This window comes from Rhinichthys klamathensis, unplaced genomic scaffold (assembly GCF_029890125.1).
Source record: "Rhinichthys klamathensis goyatoka isolate OS25496 unplaced genomic scaffold, OSU_Roscu_1.1 h1tg000420l_1, whole genome shotgun sequence".
NCBI classification, from domain to species: Eukaryota; Metazoa; Chordata; class Actinopteri; order Cypriniformes; family Leuciscidae; genus Rhinichthys; species Rhinichthys klamathensis.
In genome coordinates this window covers 119,855-146,844 of record NW_026606918.1, presented here as the reverse complement: position 1 = coordinate 146,844, position 26,990 = coordinate 119,855, and the positions used below count along the sequence as shown (strand labels likewise).

The 26,990-nt window shown below is 36.5% G+C and overlaps 1 protein-coding gene across 3 annotated transcripts in view; it reads right to left on the bottom strand.

The window, feature by feature from the left end:
- The window catches only part of kmt2ba (lysine (K)-specific methyltransferase 2Ba), a 32,069-nt gene extending 17,870 nt beyond the window's left edge, over nucleotides 1–14,199 (bottom strand). For 2 of the 3 annotated variants that reach the window (XM_056235374.1, XM_056235376.1), the window contains exons 1-10: nucleotides 13,832–14,198; nucleotides 9,799–9,865; nucleotides 7,479–8,930; nucleotides 7,021–7,208; nucleotides 6,158–6,265; nucleotides 5,921–6,077; nucleotides 4,713–4,923; nucleotides 4,527–4,579; nucleotides 3,936–4,193; nucleotides 612–706 (exon numbers count right to left, since the gene is read on the bottom strand). In XM_056235374.1, the coding sequence (XP_056091349.1) occupies nucleotides 612–706; nucleotides 3,936–4,193; nucleotides 4,527–4,579; nucleotides 4,713–4,923; nucleotides 5,921–6,077; nucleotides 6,158–6,265; nucleotides 7,021–7,208; nucleotides 7,479–8,930; nucleotides 9,799–9,865; nucleotides 13,832–14,122 (2,880 nt within the window). In that variant the 5' untranslated portion in view covers nucleotides 14,123–14,198. Of the gene's footprint in view, nucleotides 1–611; nucleotides 707–3,935; nucleotides 4,194–4,526; nucleotides 4,580–4,712; nucleotides 4,924–5,920; nucleotides 6,078–6,157; nucleotides 6,266–7,020; nucleotides 7,209–7,478; nucleotides 8,931–9,798; nucleotides 9,866–13,831 lie in introns of all 3 variants that reach the window. The other variant, XM_056235375.1, reaches the window with a different exon arrangement.
- Nucleotides 14,200–26,990: the final 12,791 nt, after the last annotated feature.

Genomic DNA, 26,990 nt, shown 5'->3' with positions numbered 1-26,990 from the left:
CGTGGTTCAGTAAATTTTGCTCCACACAAACACATCTCCGCATCTGAGTTTGGGTCACTTATAACGTGCATTTGGGAATGCAATGTGCCAACCAATAAAATAACTTCTAGATGCACCAAAATGTTTTTTAAAGCTAGATAATTTAACATTTGAAAAATGAAGAAATTAAGTTAAAATTACTCAATTTGTTTTATTTTACAATGAAATATAACAATAGTAGTTAATATTTTCATTTAGTAGAAGAAATAATAATATTAGCTATTTTGGTTTTGTATTATTATTATTTTATAATTATATTGACATAAAAAAATCAAATTTTTGGCCAACTTGTGCAGCCCTGCAAACAGCCACAGCAAGCTTGGAGCTTGTTCACAATAAAAAAAATTTAAAAAAAATAATTCCCATAAAATTGTGTACCCCTAGACCAAAATATATCTTCCAGGGCTACGTTTCTCAAAAGCATTGTGAGTTACGTTTATTGTAGAGACCATTGGTGGCAGTGGTTTTACGATCTACTTAGGCTTACAATGCTTTTGGGAAACTAAGCCCAGGTCAATTAATCGTCAGATTATCCATTTTGGGATCATCAAAATGACAATGAGTTACTGTACCTTATCAATTCTGCGTTGGGCCCAAAATGCTCTGTAAAGCCCTTGCCTTTTCTGCTTTGTTGCTTCTTCTGGAGCAGTTACAGAGGTAGCCATGTCTGGAAAGAAGTTCAAAGTATTGGTTAAGTCTCAGAGACACTGGTTTCACAGAATTTTATTTGGGGGGGGGTCCCATCTTAAAATGAGGGGGCCGCAATATATATAGGCTTGGGATGTTCATTTTGGGCGGTTTCCCCTGAGTTATTAGAATTAAATTAGAATGGATAAGTGTCTGAGAGCCATTAAAAATACCAACATTTGTTGTTCAGTTTTACATGTGCAAATAGCGGCATAAAAAACAGATCATTAAGATTCATACATCGTCACATCACGCACATGCAGCACTTCTGTGAAAGGAGAAAAACAGAATATATATATACACGTATATAAAAAGGAATATAAACAAAATATATTTCATTTAAATACAGATTAACAAAACGAAAGAAAAGACTGCAACAAGGAGTAGCCTATATGCTGAGTTTTGTATTCATTTTTGTGACGTGCACAAAGGAAACCGAGACAGCAGACAGCGCATCCTGTTTTTCTTTACTTTACAAAAGCACAATGTTTTGTTTTTATTGTGAGTATAGTTTCGAATGATGTCTTACTCTTATCTGTATGATAAGGATGCAGTATTTTAAGGTGTTTTCGTTGTTATAAATGAGACAAAATCATTTGGCATTGTGTCGATTTGTGTCGTAGAAGTCTCACTACTACAGTCCAGTGATGAAATATGCATATCCTGGAAACCTCAGGTGCCGCTTCACTCACTGTCTTGTGGAAAGGTGAAGTAGGTTCAGATACAGATTAGTCTTCGACCGATATATCGCCGACGCATTTTTAAATTATTGGTATCGGCTGATGAGTTTTTCTGATTGGCTGATTTGTTAGAAGCGGGACTTTTATTTTGACGGGCAGCAATGAGAACATTCTCCGTCTTCATTAGTTTATGGTCTCTGTTTAACAGTCATATCTAATACGTTATTAGATAGAACTGTTATGGTAAATGGTACGCGAAAAAGTATAGCGTTTGCATTTATATTATTAGTAACATAAATGCAAACACTATAATACTTTTTCATTTCCCGTCAAGATTAAGTAAATACAGATTTATATCATTAAAACTCTTTGAATATCTAATAAACATTTAATTTCACAAACCTTGCAGATTTAATGGACTCCAGCTGTGAGATCTTCTGAAGTGTGCATTTGTAGCCTGCATGATCACGTGTTACTCTGTGCATGACGGTCTGTCCGTGTGAAAATTGTTCCAGCTGTTCAGCTTTACTGGATACGTGATCAACAAACTTTAAATCCTTGATTTTAAACAATGTGTTATGCAGTACAACCGATATGCTGTAACCAATTTCACTGTGTGCTGTATGAAAAATTAGTATTACCTTGTCTTTAAAAAAAAAAAAAAAAGATTACCACTGTGCACAAACTTACCAGATTACTGAGTGCCCTGTTACAGTGTTTACTTCCTTTTTATTCATATGTTTATATATTTTTAAACAATAACTTTATTTCTGAAAAATAATGTAATAGGATTGGAGAATCAAGACGTTTCCATCTAAAGTATAAGCACGTTTATTTTAAAGATTTATTTTTTAAATGTATTTTATTATTTATCATTTCTAATTAATTAAATATGAATTAAAATAAATATAAATTATTTATTTTACATATCGGCCACCCTGCTCTCTGAGATATCGGCATCGACCATAAAAAAACCCCAATATCGGTCGACAACTATAATGTAGCAACTTTTTCTCCTTCTCGCTCATCTTTCCGTGATTTCTTGAAAAAGCGCTATTGACCTTTGTGCATCCGCCATTGTCATCGCATGCTAATAATTAGGGATGCACGATGATATCGGGACAACATCGGTATCGGCCGATAAAAGCTTAAAATGACCATCATCGGCATCGGCCGATATGAATATTTCTGCCGATGAGTCTTGCCGATAGGGTGGCGTGTTTCCTATGCGCACGTGACGACCGTGAACGAAGCATGAGCGCCAGCAACTTAAACTTCCAACTAGGGGTGTGCCGTGCGTCTCACGGTTTTTGATCGTGGACGATTAAAATGTCTCCACTATCTGCTTTTGAAGAAAAATCATAGTATGGTGCATTCTATCAGTTCAATTCTGGCGCCTTCATCTCAACATACTGTACAACGCGACGTACATTCACATCACATCACATGTAAACGCAGAGGTAGAGTTACACTCACGGGACACTGCAATTCACAAAAGTTCATTGTTTGCATGTGCGTCAAAGTCTTGCTAGGTAAACATGTCATTCACGTGCTGATGCGCTGTTCTAACATCCGCTTTTCTGAGCGCGTACACCCGACGCTCACAGGAACTAAAAGCCTGTCACAGCGCCTGCATACTGGATTAATCTTTCGAGTCTTATTGCGCTGATACTGTCAAATACACACAAGGTTTACATAAACAAAGTTGGTTATGTCTAAAGTGAAAGCAAACAGAGAAAATCTGCTTGTCAAATGCGTGTATATTGGACGCGTCGCGTTACTCGCGTGCAGTTCTTAAAGAGACAGTAATAATATTCTGCCGCTTGTCTTTAAAGAGATACTGCACCCAGAAATAAAAATTCTGTCTATCTAATGTTGTTTCAAACCTGGATTCATTTCTTTCTTGTGCTTAAATATACTATGGAAGTCACTGGAGTACAGCAACTGTTTGGTCAGCCACATTCTTCCAAATAACTTTTATAATTTCAACAGAAGAAAGAAACTTGAGAGAGTAAATGATGACAATTTAAATTTTTGGGAGAACTATCCCGTTAATGTTAATAAAACAACAAAACACAGAGGAAATCACTCACTGCTCTTGACTGAGAATATTAATAGAAGCTTTAATAAGCTTTTTTTGCACTTAAAAAAAAAGACAAATATATCGGTATCGGCATCGGGCAAAATTAGTTTGAAAATATCGCCATATCGAATATCGGCCAAAATCCTATATCGTGCATCCCTACTAATAAACTTTCACGAGCAAAGAAAATGAAAGCGTAAGCCTCGCACAACATGTTAATCAAACCAATACGTTTGAAAACAGCCGTTGCATTTTATCGCACAGCATTGGTCAATCTATTAATAAGAGGGACAAATCAACAATTCCTTATTTTTTTTATTTTAAGCAATCAGGAATCTAGTGAATCTAGTAGAATCAGGCCCCCTCATGGCTACGCTACTGCTCTTAAGACAAACAAAGAGCTGTTCCTGTGTATATTGGCGTAAGGGTTGACATGAAACTCATACCACTGGATTGAGTCTTTTGGGTGCCGCTGGCCTTTGTCTTCTCTGAGCTGACACTCTGTGTCTCTGTGTCAGAGTCGTCGTACCCCAGCATTTTTCTGTAGGACCGTGGAGTGACCTGTCGTCTGGGCTGCCTCCTGGTGGGGCTGAACTGGGCTTGTCCTCCTCCATCATCTCCCCCTTCCTCCTCGTTTTCTTCTTCGCTGCTGTTCATGCCAGAGGCCGCTGATGGCCGCCGCCGCCGCCGCCGCTTCATCTGGACTGCGCCAAAGAGAGGTGGTCAATTAAAATGATCAATTCTGTACGAATAACCAACAGGCCAGGGCTGAGTTTCCCAAAAAGTCCAAGTAGATAGTAGAACCATTGCCACCAATAGTCTCTACGATGAACCCAGCTCACAATGCGTTTGGGAAACACAGCCCAGAGCTTTAATGCCAACTTTGTCTGCTAAAATTGAAGGGTACCGGTATTTTTAACTGTAATTTTTGAAACATTTTATTCCTTTTTTTATTATATTTGCATTGGCAAGTGGCAATTGACTGTAAATACCAGGTCACTAAAAAGGGGTCAATTTTAAAGAGGCAAGTAGAGTACCTTTGTTAAATCGTCTCGTTTTGTTCTGCTCAATCAGCGAACACTTCTTTAAGCTGTTGAAAAATTACAAAAACAAGTCCACAAATAGGATCACAAAAGACGAAATGTATGATATGACTTCTTTAAACCCCGGGAAAGGTTTGCTGCCATGTAATACCTTGTAGTTAACACTATTTGGACACTTACACACAGCTCTGCCGTTTCTTGTTGGGTCCTCCAAATTTGGGCTTGTCCAGACAGAACACGCACCTCCCGCAGTCCTCCAGCCGATTGCATCCCTTGCAGCGCAAGCAGCGCTTTAGCCGATAGCCAAAAGCAGTGCTTTCATACTTGCGTCTAAATGTTGGCTTTGGTTCAACAGATTCTTCACTCTCTGGTTCTGAGTGAGATGCAACATCTTGAAGAGCCAGAAGGGGCCGGTGGAAGAGGGAGACAGAGGCAAAAGAAAGCATCTAACATAAGAATAAGGGCATTTCGGGAATGTCAAGGTTTGGTTTGCTAAGAAATGAAGGTAACACCACCTAGATATAATGGTGAACTGCTGCCACAAGTAGGCATTACAATTATTTCAGACATTGGAATGATGGAGCACTTTAAATTGCAAACATATATTAGCATTCAAATACGAGCATTTTAAACAAATAAAGAAATACCATAATGCAAATTTTTATGTTTCTATTTTTATGGGGTTTTTTTTTTTTTGTGCAGTAGTGCATTATGTGAGTTTTTCAAATGACCTCAGGCCATCTCATGTGGTGTTTTGAATACAATCCACGACTCAGTTTGCATATGTTGTGCATTATGAATGCAACAGACTCTAGGATCATTTTATTTTCACATTCACGTAATTACAAAACTTCTAGCCATTACATGTTCCCATATCCAGAAAGGATGAGAATATTCAGCTAAACAGAGCTAAAAAGAGTTTAATGCAAAATTACACTATTATTACACGTAATTATACTAAATTAAATTAATAAAAATAATAATAAACATTCTAATATCCTGGTGGGCTGGGTTTCAAAAATAATAGTGTAAATGTAAAGTAGTCCAAATAGAGAGATACTTTTAGAAAATGTACATTAAATCTAAAATAAATATTTTTATATTTTAGAATATTTATTATAGAATACCTATATTTACATTTCATTATTATATTAATCATTTTTAAAATCATTCGACATTATATACAACTTGTTTACAAAGCCTTAAAGGAAATCATACATTTTATGCATTTAAGCCCACAAATTATGAGCTGAACTTGTATTACAGTTACACTGCAACTAACATGACATAATACACAATTTACAGGCCAAAAGAGCCCATTTATCTCCATATTAGCAAATGTCACTTATAACGGATGTGGACAGAATGAGCAAAGGAGAGGTGTGTACCCTCTTCGGCAGGTGAAGCAGTGATCCCCTCTCTCTCATGCAGAGGAAGGGCGCTGAGCCTGGGAATGTCATCGGGAACCATGGCACGTGGCTGTCCCAGTGCAACCGCTGCTGCTCGACACACATGCTTTATCCGTGGACCACCGATCACTTGCTCCTACAGAGTTCAAAAAGCACAGCGTTAAACTCACAATCCGATGAAAAATCTGCAAAGCAATATTTTTCAGTGAAACATACTTGTGGAGCCCCCTCTGGGTTAGCTGGGACTACTCTCTTGCCCCTCTTTCTTCCTCTCTGCATGCCTGTGGCTGATCCATCTCTTACTCTCACAGAGCCAGACAGAAGCTGCAGAGCATAAACATCACTGTTTGTATAATTACACAGATTTAAAAGATATTACAGACTTATATATTGTTTTATCAAAATATCATTTGCCACTCAAAAACATTGTTCACACTAAGGTCTCCAAAGATGACAAAAAATATTAATACTCTACCGTTCCAAAAAAAAAGAAGTTTTTTTTATGTTTGTTTTGAAGAAAAAGGCTGGATGGAAATGACAATATGCGTATAAATTCTAAAAACGTATGTGCTCAATCGAGGCGGACAATTTTATCCAATAAAAAGACAAGCGCATAAAATTTAGATAGCGTCACATGATCCTTCAGAAATCATTCTAATATACTGATTTGGTGCTCATTTCTTATCATTATCAATGTTGAAAACTATTGTGCTGCTTAATATTTGTGTGTGTGTGGGGGGGGGGGGTCAGGATTATTTGATAAATAGAACATTAATAGATTAATAGCAACATTAATAGAAATAGAAATCTCTTGTAACATTATAAATGTCTTTACTGTCACTTTTCATCAATTGAATGTGTCTACTGAAAAAAACTATACATTTCTTTAGAAAAAAAAAAGAAGAAAATTTCCCAAACTTTTGACCGATTGTGTATACAGTGAACCTCCAAATGATTCTTCGTAAATGAACACATTGCGTTTACCCAGCTTATGAATAGTCAGAACTTGTCAGATTCAGTGCCTTATAAAAATGCAAAACAGCACTGTTTGCCGTCATAAAATTGTTAAACATTCTGACCTGAGCTGATTTGAGCTGTTTCTGCTGGTCGATTTTAATCAGTTGGACTCTGGCTCTCTTCAGCAGGTGGAACATCCTCTTATTGGCACCCGAAAGACTCATTCTGTGGGTGTTACCACCTTGCTCCAACATCATCTGGGTATTTTGTGCACTCGTTTGAGAGATTCCCTCAAGGTTAGAATTCTCTACTGAAGGAATAAAGGAATTTGCCTCAAGGTTAATGGGAAAAGGTGGAAAAAAACAATCATTTTCATCTTTTGTTATGCATTTTATGTACACTCATTTTATTAGCATTGCAAAGTGGGTGTCATCTTTAATATTTTATATTAATTATGGTATTACTTGTTTTCAAGTCAATTATTTGGTGCTAACTATAATGTAGTTTTTATAAGCACCTTGGTATACAAATAAGGTTTATTATTCTTATTATGTGTGGCATAATACAGCAAAAACCCTACCGTTCTCCTTAGCAGGTACTTCTGCCAAAGGTGTCTGATCCGAATGTTCCCCAACACGTATAGCTACTTTTGGCACCACCCCTGGAGAATACATGTCCTGCAATTTGAGATCAGACTTCCTTTCCTGCATATCATGTGTTCCTCCCTCAGCACCTTCCTCTGCTAGCCTGGAGCTCGAACTGGCAATCCGCTGCATCCTTCGTTTTGCCAGACATGCTGTAAGCTTCTTCAACTTCCAGTATATCTTATACTGGTCCGTGGATTGGCCGGGTCTCCCACCCCTCCCACGAGGACCAGCAGAAGGCCTTGAGGAACTCAAAACAGGCTTGACTCCTTGAGATTGCCCCTTTTCTGAAACACTTTTTTCATCATTGTTTGGGATCAGCGGTTCTTGTGCGGTCTTCAGCCTGCTTCTGGAATTGACGGTTTGGAGATCTATATTCGGTTTGCCGAGATCCATTGGGAGTTCAGAAAGAGCTGGTTTCTTTGGGGAACCTCGTTCTGGGAGAGCAGACATGCGCTCATCATCCATGAACCTCTTTGGGATCTTGATGACGCGGGAAGAACGAGCGCTAACAATTGGTCTGGCGGAGTGTTTAGGTTGTTCAGCTTGGACTCCGGATTTGGACTTCTCCATCTCTCCCAGTGGCTGTTCCTGTCCCTCCACCCGTTGCAGCACATGTGTAGAGCCTGTGTCTGCGCAAACAAGTCGCTGTCTCTTTCTAGGCATGCTAGAGGTCTGCCCTCGACTGTCAGGTACTTTGCGGGGCACTTCCTTTTGCAGTAAAGTTCGACGGCCAAATATATTCTTTCGTCGCCTTACAAAAGGCTTCTTTTTGGAAGAACTTAATGAACTGTCACTTAAAGATGCTCCAGCACCTCCGCCAAGGGATTCAAGAGGCTCATCATCTGCTTTTGTCATTCTGCCCCTTCTCTGTTTGCCCATTGGTTTTGAGGATACAGCACCAGCCTGTTCACTACCGGCAATTTTTTTTGTCCTGTTCTTGTGGGTCTTAGCATATTCTGCTGAAGCTCTTTGCCCTTTGGTGTCTTTTACTCTGGAGGCTCGCTCTTTTCCTTTAACCAGTGTTAAAGTCCACACTAATTTGTCCTGCCTTCTCCTGCTTTGTGCTGCACTGGAACCACGTCTTTGTGACCTTCCAGTGATCTCCTCCTCTTCACACGCCCCATCCACCCCATTTTCAGTCTGCAAGGAGGCCAATGGTCCCTCTCTCTGGTTTCTGAGTACCCTGCCATTTCTCTTACTTGAGCTGCCCTGTTTCAGATGTCCATCTTTATCCACAGATGGCCTTTTTGCTTGTATCGTTTCTTTTTTGGTCATCTTTTTGGCTGCCATTTTAATAACCAATTTGGGCCTCGCAGATTTTTGGTCAGTTCTGGATAACCTTCTGCCTTTCAAGTTAGGTTTGTCCAATAATGATGATTTTATATCTAATGCAAGAAAAAAATTAAACATTTTATCATTCATAAAAATAAAAACCTAGAAATACAGGCACAATTTCAATATTAACATTTTACACACTTTGAATAAAACGTATTTTATTGAATATGTATTTATTATTTCATTATATTTGAGACAAACAAACTAAAATAAAATGCTAGAAAAAAATATTTAATGTATGAAAAGATTAATTTAAATTCAAGATATACTTAAAATGAGCATAGCTAATCCAAATGTAAAAATATGTAGAAATGAATGCACATTTAAATATAAATAAAATACATTGTAATCTGGACTACAACATGCCCTAGATATTGATTAAAAAATGTGCTGATTCTTTATTATTGACAGGTAACACTTTACAATAAGGTTATATTAGTTAATTCATTGGTTAACATAAAATAACAATAAAAAAAATCTTCTAAAGCATTTATTAAACCTGTTATAGTATAATAAAGCTTTTTTTTTACTCATTTCAATATCGTGATAATACCGTATACCATGATAAAAGCTTCAGCAATCATCGTAACATGAAAATTTGATATGATCACACAGGAAGTTATGCCCCCTACACGCTTAAATAATACATCCTCTAAACATTCACATCCTATTCTCTTAAAGAGACACCATGTTAAATACCAATATTTACAACTATCAACACCATGTTAAATACATAGCTTAGAAGAATTACATAGGAAACAAAAAAATAACAAACACACTTTTCTTTAGTAGATCAATTTTGGTCTGAATGACAATGTTTAATATAAAATCTAGCACGTGTAAAAGCGAAGCCCAAACTAATGTTAGAATTAACATCATCAAATTGCTTAGACATAAAAAAACAGCTGAAACACTCACTGGATGAACCTTGTCCTGACCGCAAGGACGACTGACCGTCCACTTTAAAGCCTGTGAAGTCTCCTTCCTGAGAAAGAAAGATGGATAAAACATCACCACAAAACTACATGTAGTTTTATATTTTTAATCATTTAGCATCAAATTCATTTAAAATATTATCAGTAGGGATAGACGATTTAGCACTACAGAATCCCTGATGGATTGATAACAGTGTTATACATAACAAATATTCAACAAACAACTATTTCCGTGAAAACTAAGGCCAGGCTTTAAACACAAAACTCATTTTTTCAATGCGTAACATGGGATACCTGCTCAATCACTCTAATATAGTGAGCAGTGAGAAACGCTGACACAGAAGAGAACAGTCCTCATCACAAAACTGAATTAGGTTACAGGTTAGGTTAATAAAAGTGACAGAGTCTGAAAGCTGAGACTTTGTTTCATATCAAAACTAACAAAGCACAACGCTTCTTGCGATTTATTGGATGAGAGGCACGCTACAAAGTTTTATTTCTTCATCAACTGAATACAGCGAATCGACATCGGTTCTTCAAAATGAGAATCGATTAAAATGGGAAAATGTATATTTTTCCATTTTAAAAAAAAATTATATTTTACCTCGATGCGTAAAAAAAAATGGATCGCGAAATAAAGATAGATGGCACTGCTGCATGATTTGCATAGTATATAAATAATTTAGTGTATTATATCTGTGTGTGTATGTATATGGGGCAAACATACAGTCTATGGTGGCAGGCTGGCAGGACCATCTGCTGATCAAGCAGGGTAAAACTAAATGAAAAAAAAATGTATATCCGGGGAACGGTGCGGTACGTCATCACGTCAAGACAGCGCATGTTGCAACAACCATAGACATATAATGTCTATGGCAACAACAACACTGCAGTCTACAGCGAGCTAACAAATATTAGCATTAGCATCAACTGCCTTGCCCCCAAACAGCCGACCATGGAGTCAAATGTATATATATACCGGTGTGCTACATCAGTGCCCAGTGAGCGTGTCTTTTCCACAGCAGGAGACATTGTGTCTGCTCAAAGATCACTGATTACACCAGAACATGTTGATATGTTAGTTTTTTGGAAGAAGAACCAGTCCTGAGATAACTTAACCTAGGATTAGAGCAGCACTAAGGGAGTGTTCTTGTTTGTGTTTGGCCAGTTAGGCCTTGTGTTTCCCTGTGTGCAGCTGAAACAAAAATAAATAAGTTGTTGTAATACAGTAATATTTTTTCCTTTTTTTTCCTTTTTTGATATCGTATCGTATCGTGACCCTGGCATATCGAGGTGCATCGTATCGTGAGTTTAAGTGTATCGTCCCATCCCTAACATTTATTCACAAGATGTCATTGTCAATAAGCTATTTTTCAAAGAAAAATAGATTTTGCCAAGTGCAACTAACAGAGCATCAACTTCACATAAGTGGTAACAAGTTCATTCATTACATCAGCAAACTTAGCAAACTTAGAAGGATATTTCCATAAAACTTATATGCATTACACAAAATAGAATCTTTAAATCGTCAATCTAACCTAATTATACATTTGGAATAGATCAGGGGAATATGTCTACAGACAGAAACATCAATGCATGCAAGCCTGACTTGACATAAACCATTTAATGATACTTATACTCATGAGTCATAAGGATTCAGACTGAAGAAATCAAGTTCAGTACTGCAACTGTCCTCTCATGTAAGGAAGGATGATGCTGCATAACCGACTGATTGCAGATACCTCAGAATTTCAAAGCACAGAATCGGATTGCATCAGTCTACAATGTGTGATATAAAAGCTCAAGATGAGTTCTATACTGGCTCAGCTTTGAGTCAGACTGCATTATGGGAATTTCTGAAAAAGTCCCCATAATTAAGGAAAACCTAGTAAGGCTGGTGCTCATTGACTATGTTTACATGTGCACCATAACGTGATTGTGATTATTTAATCAGAGTAAGGTCTTGATGTTTACATGAGACGAGCAGAGCTCTTCACTCCAGTTTACATGCAATTTTCAATATTCAGATTATTTGCTAATAAGAATGGTTACACCACACTCAGATAGGCATACAGTATGCATGTTACCGGACATTGTTTTAATCTACTCACATTAAGTTCAAAATACGTACAGGATATTACGCCTGTGTCATCTCCTCTCGGCGTCTGAGGTACAGAAACCCGGTATTAAATTATGTTCTGTTTTAGTCAAGCTCTTTAATAAGCCGAAGTATCCTAAAATGGATAGTTTTTTTGCCCAAGCTCTGTTTTTCAAGACCTATTAAAATGTTCATTGTAAAATTCATATTTGTTGTGCTTTTTTTTTGGATTCTCAATTAAAACAACAATTACAACATTACTATAAATAATATAACCAAGGCAACATCTGTGGTATTACTTTATTTGAAAGAAAAAAAGTTATCAGTGATCTTACATATCAAGCTTGAATGATCAGGATCGGTATTGGCCGATCATGATAAGAAATCAGTAGTATCCCTAAAAGAAATACATCGACTATAATAAACATAATGTAAGAACAACTAAAGTCAAATTAGAGATCTCTCAATGATCATGGTACATTGTAATGAAAACTGCAGAGCTTTGATCATAAAACTTATTCACCTTACTAATATATATTATTATTAAGGGAAACAGAATGACAACTAACATTTAAGCATTTTTGTAGTAGTCTGCTATACCGTCATAAACAAATCTCATTGATTTACATTACAACAAGCTATCAGAATATTATCTTTTTGGTATATTAATTACAAAATCTGCACCAATTAAACTATTTTCTTCAGTTTGGGCCTCTGAAAAAAAGTGTTGTTTTTTTCTCCTTGAGTGAACGATCCATATTCTATTCTATCTAGATCATACTACAAGAGCCATAAATTTTTTTTATAAAGTTTTAAATATTTTGTCTAAAGTTTCAACAAACGGTTTAATTAATAAAAATCTTTTTTCTGACTATTGTTTTATATGCCTGGCTTTGCAGGATTAATCACCAACTTGGCAAAATAAAAATTGGATATAGAAAACTCAAATAAAGCTTCACTAATTTTACTGAGGAAATTTTACAGAATGAAAATGAACTTGTTTTCTAACAGGTAGTGTCTGATTAACAAGATTACTATGATATGAAGCAATGGTAACACTTTACAATAAGGTCCATTTAGTTAACATTAGTTCATGTATTAACTAACATGAACTAACAATGAGCAATACATTTGTTGCAGTATTTATTAATCTTTGTCAATGTTTAGGTCATAAAATACTGCTGTTCATTGTTAGTTCACAGTGCATTAACTATTGTTAACAAATACAACCTTTGATTTTAATAGTGTATTAGTAAATGTTATAATATTAACTAAGATTAATAAATGCTGAAGATAAAAAGTATTGTTAATTCATAGTTCATGTTAACTAATTAACCTTATTGTAAAGAGTTACCGAAGCAATTAACTTGTTAGTAAACAATGCTACCTTACGTTCTTGTACAAATGGATCTGGGATATATATTTTTTTACAAACATGCAATACTATATTTACTCATCCAATGGCGATTCCTGACAGAATACATAATTAGTTACTGTACCTTATTTCTGATGCACACCACGCCTACTTAAACATAAATAACCAATATTAACTATTAAGACGAACAGGCCAGTCAGCAACACTGACATTAAGTTTTAAAGCTGATAACTGTACACAAACTCCCTCATAACTAATTAACACCACACCTTCACTGTCCCACACACAATCCCCGTAGCCACGGCAACACCGTCAGCCACAGTTAAACACCCGCGATGTGAACGCCACAGCCCGGCAAAAGCCCACCATATGACGGGCGTCCCTTTAAATACTTTTCATCTCTGTAATCTGTAAAGCCCACGACCGTGCAACTGTAATCAGGTGGATGCATCTCTGCAGGAACTGACATCAGCCACTCAGCGACATGCTGATGATGCACTTGCTGTGAATTATTAGCACGGTATTACTAGGCGAATCGCTCACCTCATCGCTCCCGCTCGTGCAGAATCCCGCCTCGCGCTGGAGCCTGTGTTTCTCCGCCAGCCCGAGCAAACACGACAGTGACGGATCCTCTCTCAGCGTAGCTCCAACGTCGACGGGCCTCGGCCCTTTTCTGTCTTCATCCCTCACCCGACCGATATGAGAGCGTTTCTCTGTCCTCAACAGGCTCCGAGACGTCCATGGTCGACCTGGGAAACGGCAGCGAACGGTGGCGGAGGTGTTTATGGTTGCTACTACAGCCGAGGCTGGTAATCCGCCTCCTGCTGCCGCCATTATTACATACCACAACAACAACTACGGCGCTTGAGCTCTCGAGAGGAACAAGATGGAAAGGCGCGAGATAGCAGAGGAAACGAACGGCATTGTGGGAGATGAAGTTTTTCTCTTTTTTGGCCGTTTGGCATTGAATATAATTAAACATCATTCTGTAAACACTTTATAAATAATATATATTCAATAGTTTAATCATGTAAAGCAGTTTATTGAACCTTCAGACAAAATATTAGAAAAGTCTATGCCTAAATAAAAATGTGCATGTGTGTTTTATGTTTAATATCATATTTGATACATTAGACTTTCATAGCACATACAGTAGGCTATTGTATAGTAGTGAGAATATGGAGCTCACACTCAAGGAGGGAAGAAACACCTGAATTTTATTCAGAGGCCTAAACTGAGCAAATGCAATATGTAATTTGGTGCAGTTCCTGTTATTTATATGGTCAAAAATGTTGATACCTTGTGATGTAAATCAATGAGATCTTTATAACAGTAGGCCTAGCAAGACTACTTACAAAAAAAAAATGCATATCAGTCTTCGTCCTGTATGTCCAATAACATATCTTGCTAAGATGATATGGCATATAAATGCTTATGGTTTATAGGATCAAAGCTATAAGTTTTAATTGTGGGGGGCAAAACATAATAATACTTATGATAGCCTAATTATTATTATTATAAAAATAGTAAACAAAATAATGCAATGCAATTCAATGATTGAATTGAGAGATGCACAAATAATCATTCTTCAAAGGTCTGTTTTAGACCTTTGGTACATTTAACCAGATTTGTCTGATGTATGGCTATGGACAATCAAGCAAATCAAGTTGCTTCTCTGCAGTAAATGTTTATCTTGAAATATTACTAACAATATAAAAGTAATTCTTACGTTTAAAAATCAATAAAGATTTCACAGCAGAAAGACACGTGTACCACAACATGAAGTTTTTTTAATGCCTTTTACTAGGAGAACAGAAGGCATGTAGTAGATTGTGTGCAACAGGTTTTGCAGCAAAGTTGATCATTTAGAGGCCTTAGAAATTAAAGTATCAAATATGATACAGTATAGGCTTTATAGAGTTAACGGTTTTGTAGTTTGTTTAGTTGTTCTTTGACTACTTGCGTGATGTTGTAATTGAATTATAATCTCTGAAGTTATTTAGTTTTCTCTTTTTTCGGAACCACATTATTATTTGTGAATGTGAATAATTTAAAGCCTAAGGAAATGTTTTGTCATTTGCACTAGCAGAACTTTTTTTGGGTTAGGGATAAGTAAAATATTAACCATATTTAATGAAAATACACACAAATAGAGCTCTACACCAAATAAAAAAATTAAGACAACTCTCCCCCTCGCCTGCTCCCGTTAGGGGTCGCCACAGCGTAAACATTGTAGACATCCGCAGTTATCTCCAAAGCACCTCATTGCAGTACACGAGATCCAGGGGGCGGAGTTGGATCCAGATCTAAGGGGTGGAGATAGGTAGGATTAGGGGTGGGGTTAGGGATCAGGGGGTGGAGATGGGTAGGATTAGGGGTGGGGATCCAACTCCTCCCCCTGGATTTCGTGTTCTGCAGTGTTATCTGGCAACTTCTAAGGATCTTCTTACCAATTACTATTTCGACAAAAGCACATTTTTTCCTCAAATAAATACATACATAAATAAAAGGCATCAATCACTAATTCAAATCGTGAACTAGCTATATTTATATTTTCCCAGAAGCCTTTGCAAAGTGTGTCGTCACAGACTAGTGAGCCTACCTACCACAGTAAGTAGCGCGTCCGCCTCATAATATGAAGGTTGTGAGTTCGATCCTCCCACGGGGCAAAACGTTTTAATTTCTGCAAGTGATTTAGATGGTGAGGCTGATATATGACTCGTGGATAAATCTGATTCTGTGAGAGGTTTGATTTGAAGAAAATATTATGTAAATAAGTAAAAACAAATATAGGTATACAAATAGACAATATTCTATCTTTATCTACAACAGGATATATAATATTTAATTTATGTTGCATAATCATTTTTTAAGCACAGCATAAGATAGTGTTTTTTTAGACTAAACTTTGTTAATGTTTGTTTTTTTATGGCTTATTAATAGAAGGGTTTATAATGAGGTGCCAATTGCAATAAATGATAAACGTTAAGCATAAATAAAAAAATAAAAGATTCCCTATAAAACAATTATGAAGAAATTCATGCTTCATTGTTCATGTAAAAGTGTTGAGTAATGTTTACAAACCAGTTCAGGTCCATTGTCATGCAATGAATGATTTTATTGCAGCACAGTAATTATATTTAGGTTATAACTTGAAGCATCAAAATCACAAACGTAGTTAAAATGAAATGAAATTGAAATGAAAGGAGCAATGTAGCTGGATGTGCATTGGTGATCCCACCCTTCAGAACTTCTTCCTCCCTGAACTGCGCTTTAACAGTTTAGCCTTCCACTCAGCAAAAGGTTTTATGTCTGTCTCCTGACAATACCAGTTACCATAATACCACCGATGAAATGACGTTATCCTCTCTTTATTGCACTTTCTGCACTGGACATATCGTCGTACAAACTTCCTGGTATAACTGCCGTCTTTTTCCTTGACCAGCTTTCTCTTCCAGTTGTATTGTGTGGTGAAAGGAACAGGAACCAATTGGCAACTCGCTGGTGCATCAATCTTTTGTGTGGAAGGTGTTAAAACCACCATCATTTGTTTTGACAGAGAAGGACCAGAAAGCAGGAGGGGCAAAGTCAAGGATGAACCTGACTGGGTTTCAGCCGGAGCAGGTTGTACTGGTGAGGCTTTTTCTTGAGTTGTGTTGTTGGTTTCCATCACAGTGTCTGGAGGCAAGTTTGAAAAGAGGGGCTTGTCATCACAATAAATCTCCATACTATTCTCTTCTTTTACGGAAACAACCTTCTCTGGAGCCGTCATTTCATTCGCCAGTGAGGATGTGTTGGGTGTAAAGAGATCCTCCACCTGAAACTGGGAGCCTCTGCTTATCCTGGAAAAGATTAATGATGCACATTAATATTTTGAAAGTGTATACTTGACATACAACCAAAACATTGTGGAAAACTTTAGTATATTATGCACACATTGATAGAGAATCTTCTAACAGAGATGGGGCGGACTGCTGTGTGATCGTCCAATCCCAGACGTCCTCTTCTTTGGAATAGCTCTCACTTTTGGCCACTTGGACGTCAGTGATTTCCATCTGTCTAATGATAAATTTGCTGTCCTGGAATGCATGGCCATTCTGCCGACACAGGTACTCCAACCCAATCAGTTCACCTAAAACAGAAGGAAGTTGAAAATAAATGCATTGGCCAGCAAGAAACATATACAATCACGTTTTAAGCATATGTTTTATTAATTGTGTGGAATTAATATTTAACTAACCAGTGTATTTACTTGTACTAGTAGTAGACAGAAACTTCTTTTGAAACACCTCCTCTTCAAGCTGGTTGACAGCATGCTGAAGAAAAGATGAGGTTGCCTTCAGGCTCTCAGAGGTAACAGCAGTAGCTCCATTCCACCTTGCCAATGCATCCAACAAGTAGATTTGGAAAAATGTAGAAGAAGTTGGCACCCCTGAAATAAAATGCATACAGGTTAGTCTCTTAAATTTCATTTCATTTTGTACAGCATAAACTATGTTTGCACATTTTTTATATTGTGTATGCACTTTATTTACTGTGTAAATAGTGTACATTGTTCATTGTGTAATGGAACGTAAAAATAAGTTTGCTGACATAGCATTGCAGTCGCAATGAGTTGCCCAGTAATTTGTGTAACGACTGAGACAAATCAGACACAAGTATTTGTTATAGTTAACAAATAATATTTTAAACTCACTCTGGGATCTGTGGGCCCATCCCCCCAAAAGGGCAAGAAGGTCTCAGTTACCATGACCACGATCAGATAAGTTGGTTTTATTGCTGTTAAAAATGTGGTCACATGTTCAAGATGGAGACGATGGGGAAGACAGAAACAGCCTTTAATACAGACTTTGCTGCATTAATTATAGACAAACTGATCTATAAATGAACATGAAGAACATTTTGCGAATGATTTACTGTCTATTGTAATATATTTTAATACTATTATTTTGTTGATGCTGTGTATTTTACAATAGAATCAATGGTCACCTATAGGCTATACTATGTTTGGTCTCTATAAATTGGTACTTTGCAGATCGAAATGATTGTGTACATGATATATCGATAGCTGTGCAACATATTAGTATTACAAGAATCTTTCTTAGCTTCTTCATCAGAAACAAATCCAGCTGCACATGCAAATGAGCATGCTTAAAACAAAGATTCATAAATCAACCACAAAGGAATTTTCCCGCTTGGAAACCGCTTGGAGGTGGGACCTTTCTCAGGCTTTATTAGAGACCAATTCACAGTGACTTCCTCTCTTGCTTCTGGCCTTCACTGCTGTTTCTTCGGGTTGTGGGGACCCGCAGGGTGTGACCACAGCCTGCTATGCTTTCACTCTCCCAACAGAGTCAGACTGTATTTTCTTCAATCCAACTCAGAGGAAAACTGCAACTTTCTGTCACGATATGTGGATATGAACCCAAACGCAGACAGTAATAAATAAAACACAGATTTATTAAACGGACAGAAAACAAAGACCCACGAGGGGGCAAACGAACGTTGACAAGACTAGACTAATAAACTTGACAATAACATGAGACTAGAACTAACAGGCAGGATACAAACTCTGATCACGGGAATACACAGCTCACAGAACAGGATGACAAGATACAAAACGAACAAACCCAAGGACCTTTGTAACAAACCCATGGACCTTAAATAAGGGACATCATCACCAGGGCACAGGTGACACCGATGAACAATCAAGACTAACGAGGAGAACAAGGGGGCGTGGTAAACAACAAAAGACAACGCAAACACATAGCCCAAAACACAGGCCATGTGTTTGCACACACAACATGAGAACAAATCCTGACACTTTACCATTACTGAATGGGCAACCATCAACTCTTCCGACTTCCTCACTCCTTGGTTGCCTTCGTGGCCTCTCCGGCCCAGGGCCGGCAGGTCACAATCTGCATGTGCCCAGCCATGTGCTCATGGAGAGCGAAAACCTTCAACCGTCGAACTAACCTTGCAAGTTCATCATATCTTCTTCATCCAACGGAGAAGAAAACGATTGCAACTTCAACATTTGACACTCACGGAACCAGTAACAACTTTAATTTTCAACAACTTCAAGAATTGTGTCGACTGCACAGACCATGCAAGTATCAATTTAATGAGGTGCTCTGCGTAAGCTGATGGTTCTTTCCATAGTTAGATGGATCTTTTCCATAGTTCCATTTCCTGCTTCAGCTTCCATTCTGTCACTCGCCCTTTTACCCGTGTATGTATGTATGTGTTTAGATTAGTAATGTTTGTGATTTAGGTAATAAAACTTGTGCACAATACGTATTTGCTTCTGATTCACTGCTTTCAACAAAGTTTACTTTACGATGTCGATTTAGATTGTGACTACAGGCTCTTAGTACTGTACAGTAAGAAAGATATTTCCCTTCCCCGGAAATGAATATTTCTTAGAATTAATAAGCAATTAACGAGTGTTCACGGGACGAACAGGTGGGTTGATTGTAATATTAATTTTACTACATTAAGTTAATTATATGAACTGATCTAAATATTCATAATCACTTATTGATTATTAACTTATTGATAGTTAATTTGTTACATTTGCATTTAAGAAAAATTAATGTCTAAATAAAATGTCATCTATGAATGAAAACAAAAACACTGATGAGATTTTAAAACAGAATTTAAGTGCCAAAATCTATTTTTATTTATTTATTTGGTTGTTTTATGTCAGAATCTAGGGCGATTGTCATGGCAAGAATGGGTTAAATTAGTTAAAAACTAATCCACGAAGAAAAAGACAGAAAGTAGAAAAAGGATAAAGAAATTTGATAAATAATTTTCATACAGAAAAAAAAAGCAAAAAAAAAAAAAACTAATCCTATTGACAGTTTAATAAACATAATTTGTGTTCTAAATAATACCACCGTCTGATGATATTGAAAGCAGTATTAGAATCCAAAACTTTGAAAGTGAAAACTTTTTTCAAGAATAAAGTAACATTGTAAGAGAATACAATCATAAAGCTTTATGAGTAAAGTTGTGAAATTACTAGAATACATAAAATAATTAGGACATTAAAGGCATGATATTGTGTGAAAAAAGTAGAAATATTTTGAGCTACAAAACAGCTACCATTCAAGGGGTTGAAGATCAACCAAAACTTTTGCTGGATCAGCTTGTTACAATAATGTGTTGCATTTTCAAATCAATCTGCTGGATTAAACCACATGTTTTACTCTGACAGTACTGTTTTTACCTGGAATGAGCTGGTTCAGATGCTGGTGGAACGATTCAACAGAGGTGGAACCTCTGACACATTTGTAGGTTGGCAGAATGTGGCCTCCCACCACCATTGTCCCAGTCTGCTCGTAGAGTTGTACACCAATAGGATCCACTATGCACGGCACATGTTTCTTCTGCAAATCCCATGTCTCAGCCATTCTACAGGAACTAAAGAGCGGCACTCCCGATGAATCCCATCCCGACTCGCCATCATAGAGCTGAATGAGCGTTGTGATGCGTTCTTCGATGTCCCTTGCATCGCGTGTGGTTCGCCTACAGTGGAGGGCAAGCTTGCTTCTGCTGAGGTGATGCATTAGTTCATCATCAGAAGGCTGCAGGATATCGAACTTGAGCACGGTACGTTTCGCCTCCGTCAGCTGCTTCAGGTCCTCCTCATCCCATTCGAAAATACAATGGCTTAGGCGGTCCATGAAAGTCGCGTATATCTGATGCGATTCTGACGTGCAGCCTGCAGCAATCCGCCCCATGAATTCCGAGATATCCAACCTGACCTCCATGTCCTTCCACTCTTTGAACGTTGTCCTAAGAAAGTTGGACTCGCAGCAGTCTCTGTTGATGTACAGAATCTCAGGAGGAGCCACAGCAGCTTCCTTGTACCTATGTATGACACCTGAGATCATTGCTTCAAGACCAGAGCCTTTGCTTTCTGTAAGCACCGACATAATAACCTGCCCTTGTTCGTTGGCGACACTGGTCGCCCAAGTTCCTGAGAAGTTCCTGAGAAACTTCTTTGTGGAACCCATCTTTAGCACACGGCCAAACTGTGAGGTTATGCTCGTCTTTATCTCATTCATTCGGTGAAGTACATCCAGAGCAAACACTTGCCTCAACCAACAGTGTTTAGGAAGAGGAAACATGGCAGGTGGACTTTGAAACATCACAGGATGGGCAAAGCCTTTGCAATCTGTCAGATACTGTACAGTCTTTTGCAGCCATACCTCAGTGTGATGTTCCTCAAGTTTCTTCTGGATATGGCTGATGCTGGTCCCCAGACATCTCTGACGGTTAAGGCGAACGACCATCATGTCACATGCCGCCTGTGATGCAAGAATGCAAGGGTACTGAACTCTATGTCCAATATCAAGTTGTGACACTACATCGTCACTCCAGCTAATCACTTTCCGATTGCATTTCCCACAAACCAGACACTCGGATGCCATGAAGTATGACCTTTCTATGTCGACTACCTGTCTGAGCTCCTGATGCAGACCTGCTGAGGTGAGCTCTTCCTTCACGCAGTCTGAATGTGGACAGGTAAGCTTGACGTTCCACAGCTTTCGTGGCATCCAGAGAAACAATACATGACCAAAGTAGTGTCCCATCTCTGGCTCCTCGGTTAAGGTAAGAGGCGGGAATGGCGGGTACCACCACAATCTATCTATCCTAGCATAGTCCATTTCAGGCTGCTTTTCTGGAGACCACCTAAACAGGGCCTTTGACACCCAGGTGTGATTGGCAGGGGGCAAAGTGCGAATCCAGCCCAGAGGAAGACAAATTCTTTTACCTGAAACAATAAATGAAATTAACTAAAGGCAAATTCAGTTGGAAGTGAGCATCCCAATGCCTTTCTCACTCCAAAGAGCAGAGCTCTTGAGGTGGGGCCTTTGGAGGGAGGAGGGCACATGTGTGTCATTATGAAACCTTTTGGAACCCACTTGGCAAAAGGAGAAATATTTAAAACGAAAGATTTTCGTTCATCTTCGGAACACAAATAAGGATTTTTTTTAATGAAATCTGAGAACTTTCTGTCCCTTCATAGACTCAAAAAGTTCATAAAGACATCTTAAAACTAATCCATATGAATCGAGCAACTGGATCTCTTTATCTGATGAACAGTTTAATTTAGGCTTTTATTTACATATAAACATTGATCAGATCGAGTCTCTTCAGAAAATTTGGACTAAACCGCCGATTCATATGGGTTAGTTCTCTTTATGAACTTTTTGAAGCGTCAAAGTGGTAGTTGCATAGCTGTCAATGGAGGGACAGACTGCTCTCAGATTTCATCACAAAGATCTTCATTTGTGTCCGAAGATGAACGAAAGTCTTATGGGTTTGGAACGACATGAGGGTGAGTTATTAATGACAGAATTTTAATTTTGGGGTGAACTATCCCTTTAAGTCGAACTCTTCAGCCATATAGCTTTAAAATTAATTGTGGATTTGTGAATGAACTCATATTTCAGCTCACATGACCATTACAACTTAAAACAAATTCCTTGATGGACAATCATATGTAAAAAGGGTCCCTTCACTTTCGTTTGGAACGCTCCTACAAATGGTGTCCTCTTCCAGAAGGGACTTTCTAGGGTGAAAAAATGCTGTTTGGAATTTGCCCCATTTGTGAACAAATAGTTTAAATTACTCAAAAAGAACCTTAAGATACTTACTATATGCTTGTGACACCAGCAGCTCAGAAGTTTGTTCAGAGGTGCAAAATGGCCCTCCAGCCATGTCGTTCGCTTTCAAGATTGGCGAAGTGTTGCTGTGTCGCCTATCTGATCTGCTTGGCTTCATATCTTTGAAATAAAAAGACTGAACATTGAAATAAAAAGAAACCAGTGTCAGGAATATTTAATATGGGTGTTGATACTGTTAATTCACAGTTCCATTGTTGAGACGAATGATGAAGATTTAACATAAAAACCAACAGTCTTGCACTGGTAATAGCTCTTCATAGATCCTAATTTGTGGTAATAAATTGATTTTTAAGGGAGCACACTTTTTTTTTCTGACAGCTTAACATTAAAAGTACATTCTAAAAATTTAAACTAAATCACAAAACTTATATTGATATTTGTATAGCAATAAGCATATGGTAAACATATTAATGGAATTCTAAGTAAAAGGTTGACTCGCTAAATATCTCAAAATCAAAAGAAAGAAAGAAATAATATATTTTATATATATTTTCTGTTGTCAAGGTCAGTATGTCTTGGGAGAATCCAGCGAGTCAGATAAAATATTCTCAATTAAAAAATAATTTCCATCCATAGAGTAATCAATCATATTTGATTCTGAGGAAGACCAAGGTTGATGATGATCTTGAAGTGTGCAAATGTAAACTGAAAAATTGGACCTTATTTTTTTTAAGTATTTGTTCCATGATAAATGAAAATGCATAACAAGAAGAGTATATAAACTGTATGTGTATACCACTTTGTATGCTTTATTCTACCCATGTGGACCCACATAAAAAAATGGGGATCTGAAGCAGCACGGACAGAACAGAGCAAAGTTTGTGGGAAAAGATTAAATAATTTTTTTTTTTTTTTTTACAAGAGGTGGCTTTTAAGAGGTGTGTTTCTGTAATTAAAATAAACATAAAAAATATGTATGATAAAGTCAAGATAAACAACGATAAAGAGATTTAGGCGGAATAACATGATTCACTGTGCTGAAACATACAGTAAATATAATGTAGCTTTAATATGAAGGTTTATTTTACTTTATGCAAAATGTTTGTTTGTTTTTGCTTACGATTTTGGGGTGAAAAGACATTTTTGACAAGCTTTGCTAGAGTCACCAAAAAAAGTTCTGATAAATTCTACAGTTTCTATATCTTCAACACTGCACATATCTCTTTCAATATTACTAGCCTATATATGGCAAGCCGTTTTAACATTTAATCATTTTAACCTACTAGTCTCTATTTTCATGCTACTAGTGCTTATTTTTTAGATACTAGTATCTATTCCATTAAGTACTAGTACTTATTCATTAGCGACTAGTGCTTATTATTTAGGTACTAGTGCTTATTCAACAGATACTAGTGCTTATTCTTTAGGTACTAGTACTTATTCAATAGATACTAGTACTTATTCAATAGATACTAGTCCTTATTTATTAGATACTAGTACTTATTCATTAGATACTAGTCCTTATTTATTAGATACTAGTGCTTATCAATTAGCTACTAGTACTTATTCAATAGATACTAGTACTTATTCATTAGTTACTAGTACTTATTCATTAGATACTAGTACTTATTCATTAGATACTAGTACCTATTAAATAGATACTAGTACTTATTCATTAGATACTAGTACTTATTCATTAGATACTAGTACTTATTTCGATAGTCACTAGTAACTATTCTTTTGTTACTAGTAACAAAAAATATTTTTTGCCATTGACTTCTATGGGGATCTGTCATTTAGATATCAACTATTCAGTTCTGACTAGTATCTATTCCAATTGTGACTAGTACATATATATTAGATACTGGTAGTTATTCTTTAGGTACTAGTACTTATTTTTTAGATACTAGTACTTATTCATTAGCTACTAGTACTTATTCAATATATACTAGTACTTATTCATTAGATACTAGTACTTATTCATTAGATACTAGTACTTATTTCGATAGTCACTAGTATCTATTAATTAGATACTAGTACTTATCAATTAGCTACTAGTACTCATTCAATAGATACTTGTACTTATTCATTAGATACTAGTACTTATTCATTAGATACTAGTACCTATTAAATAGATACTAGTACTTATTAATTAGCTACTAGTACTTATTCAATAGATACTAGTTCCTATTAATTAGATACTAGTATTTATTCCAAATGTTACTAGTAACTATTCTTATCTTACTAGTCACAACTGTTTTTTTACTAGTCTTATGTTATGACTAGTCAGAACGGCCACTGTATAGTTCAATTAAAAATCTTACTAGTAAAATAAAAAATGTTACTAGTAACATTTGGAATAAATACTAGTATCTAATAAATAGATACTAGTATCTATTGAATAAGTACTAGTATCTATTGAATAAGTACTAGTATATATTGAATAAGTACTAGTAGCTAATGAATAAGTACTAGTATCTAAAAAATAAGTACTAGTACCTAAAGAATAACTACCAGTATCTAATATATATGTACTAGTCACAATTGGAATAGATACTAGTCAGAACTGAATAGTTGATATCTAAATGACAGATCCCCATAGAAGTCAATGGCAAAAAATAATTTTTGTTACTAGTAACAAAAGAATAGTTACTAGTGACTATCGAAATAAGTACTAGTATCTAATGAATAAGTACTAGTATCTAATGAATAAGTACTAGTATCTATTTAATAGGTACTAGTATCTAATGAATAAGTACTAGTATCTAATGAATAAGTACTAGTAACTAATGAATAAGTACTAGTATCTATTGAATAAGTACTAGTAGCTAATTGATAAGCACTAGTATCTAATAAATAAGGACTAGTATCTAATGAATAAGTACTAGTATCTAATAAATAAGGACTAGTATCTAATGAATAAGTACTAGTATCTATTGAATAAGTACTAGTACCTAAAGAATAAGCACTAGTATCTGTTGAATAAGCACTAGTACCTAAATAATAAGCACTAGTAGCTAATGAATAAGTACTAGTACTTAATGGAATAGATACTAGTATCTAAAAAATAAGCACTAGTAGCATGAAAATAGAGACTAGTAGGTTAAAATGATTAAATGTTAAAACGGCTTGCCATAGCCTATATGCAATTTACAAACAAACATCAAGAGTCATCATAACGTGCGGTTCGCTTCACTGCTTGGTGGATATCATTCATTGAAAAGGAAAAACGGTTGGGAATCGTATCATACTTCATTTATCCATAACTAAAAGCTGCATGATTGAACAACTGCGTTTAGAAACCCACTGAACTGAGGCTACTTCAACTACATGTCGACAAAAAAACAATCCCAGTAACTCAGTCAGTAGTAGTACTGAGAAACAGATTATCTTACCTTTGACAACGCGACAAAAAAGCACAAATGTAAAATCGAGGCTCAGGCTGTCCAAATTCCAAAAGCTGATATGAAGCGTTAGATCAACGTTAAATCAAGCGGGCTGGTTCGAGAACAAACGGCGGCGTTGATTGGCTGATTCTTGGTATAGTTTTAAAAGTCTTGATTGGTTCATAATTTCCATTTGTGGTATTTGACTACAAATAATGATTAAATTATTTTTATAGTAAATGTACATTTTTTCTGATTATGATCTGTATTGAGACTCGAAAATTGTCCATTAAATAAAGACATCTTTTTGGAGACTTTTTAAAAATTCTATTAATTTCAAGGATTTCAATGAAAACCCATGGCTCCTTGGCAATCTTAATAAAAAAAAATGTTTTTTAATTCTAATTAAAAACAATCTGTAGTCATTCTGAACTGGAAAATCATACTAAATGTATTGGTAAAAAAAAAGGTAGGAAACAATGTAGAGCAAGACTATATATAAAGAATGATTACATTATCATCACAATGGGATTAAACATAATGAGAAACTGATCTTTATGTTCCCTTTCCCCATTTATTTTTTCTGAAAACCAAGAAGCACTAAGACTCACTTTCATCCACCTAATTCAATCTCTATTCATGACAATCCAAAATACAAACCAAAAAACACTG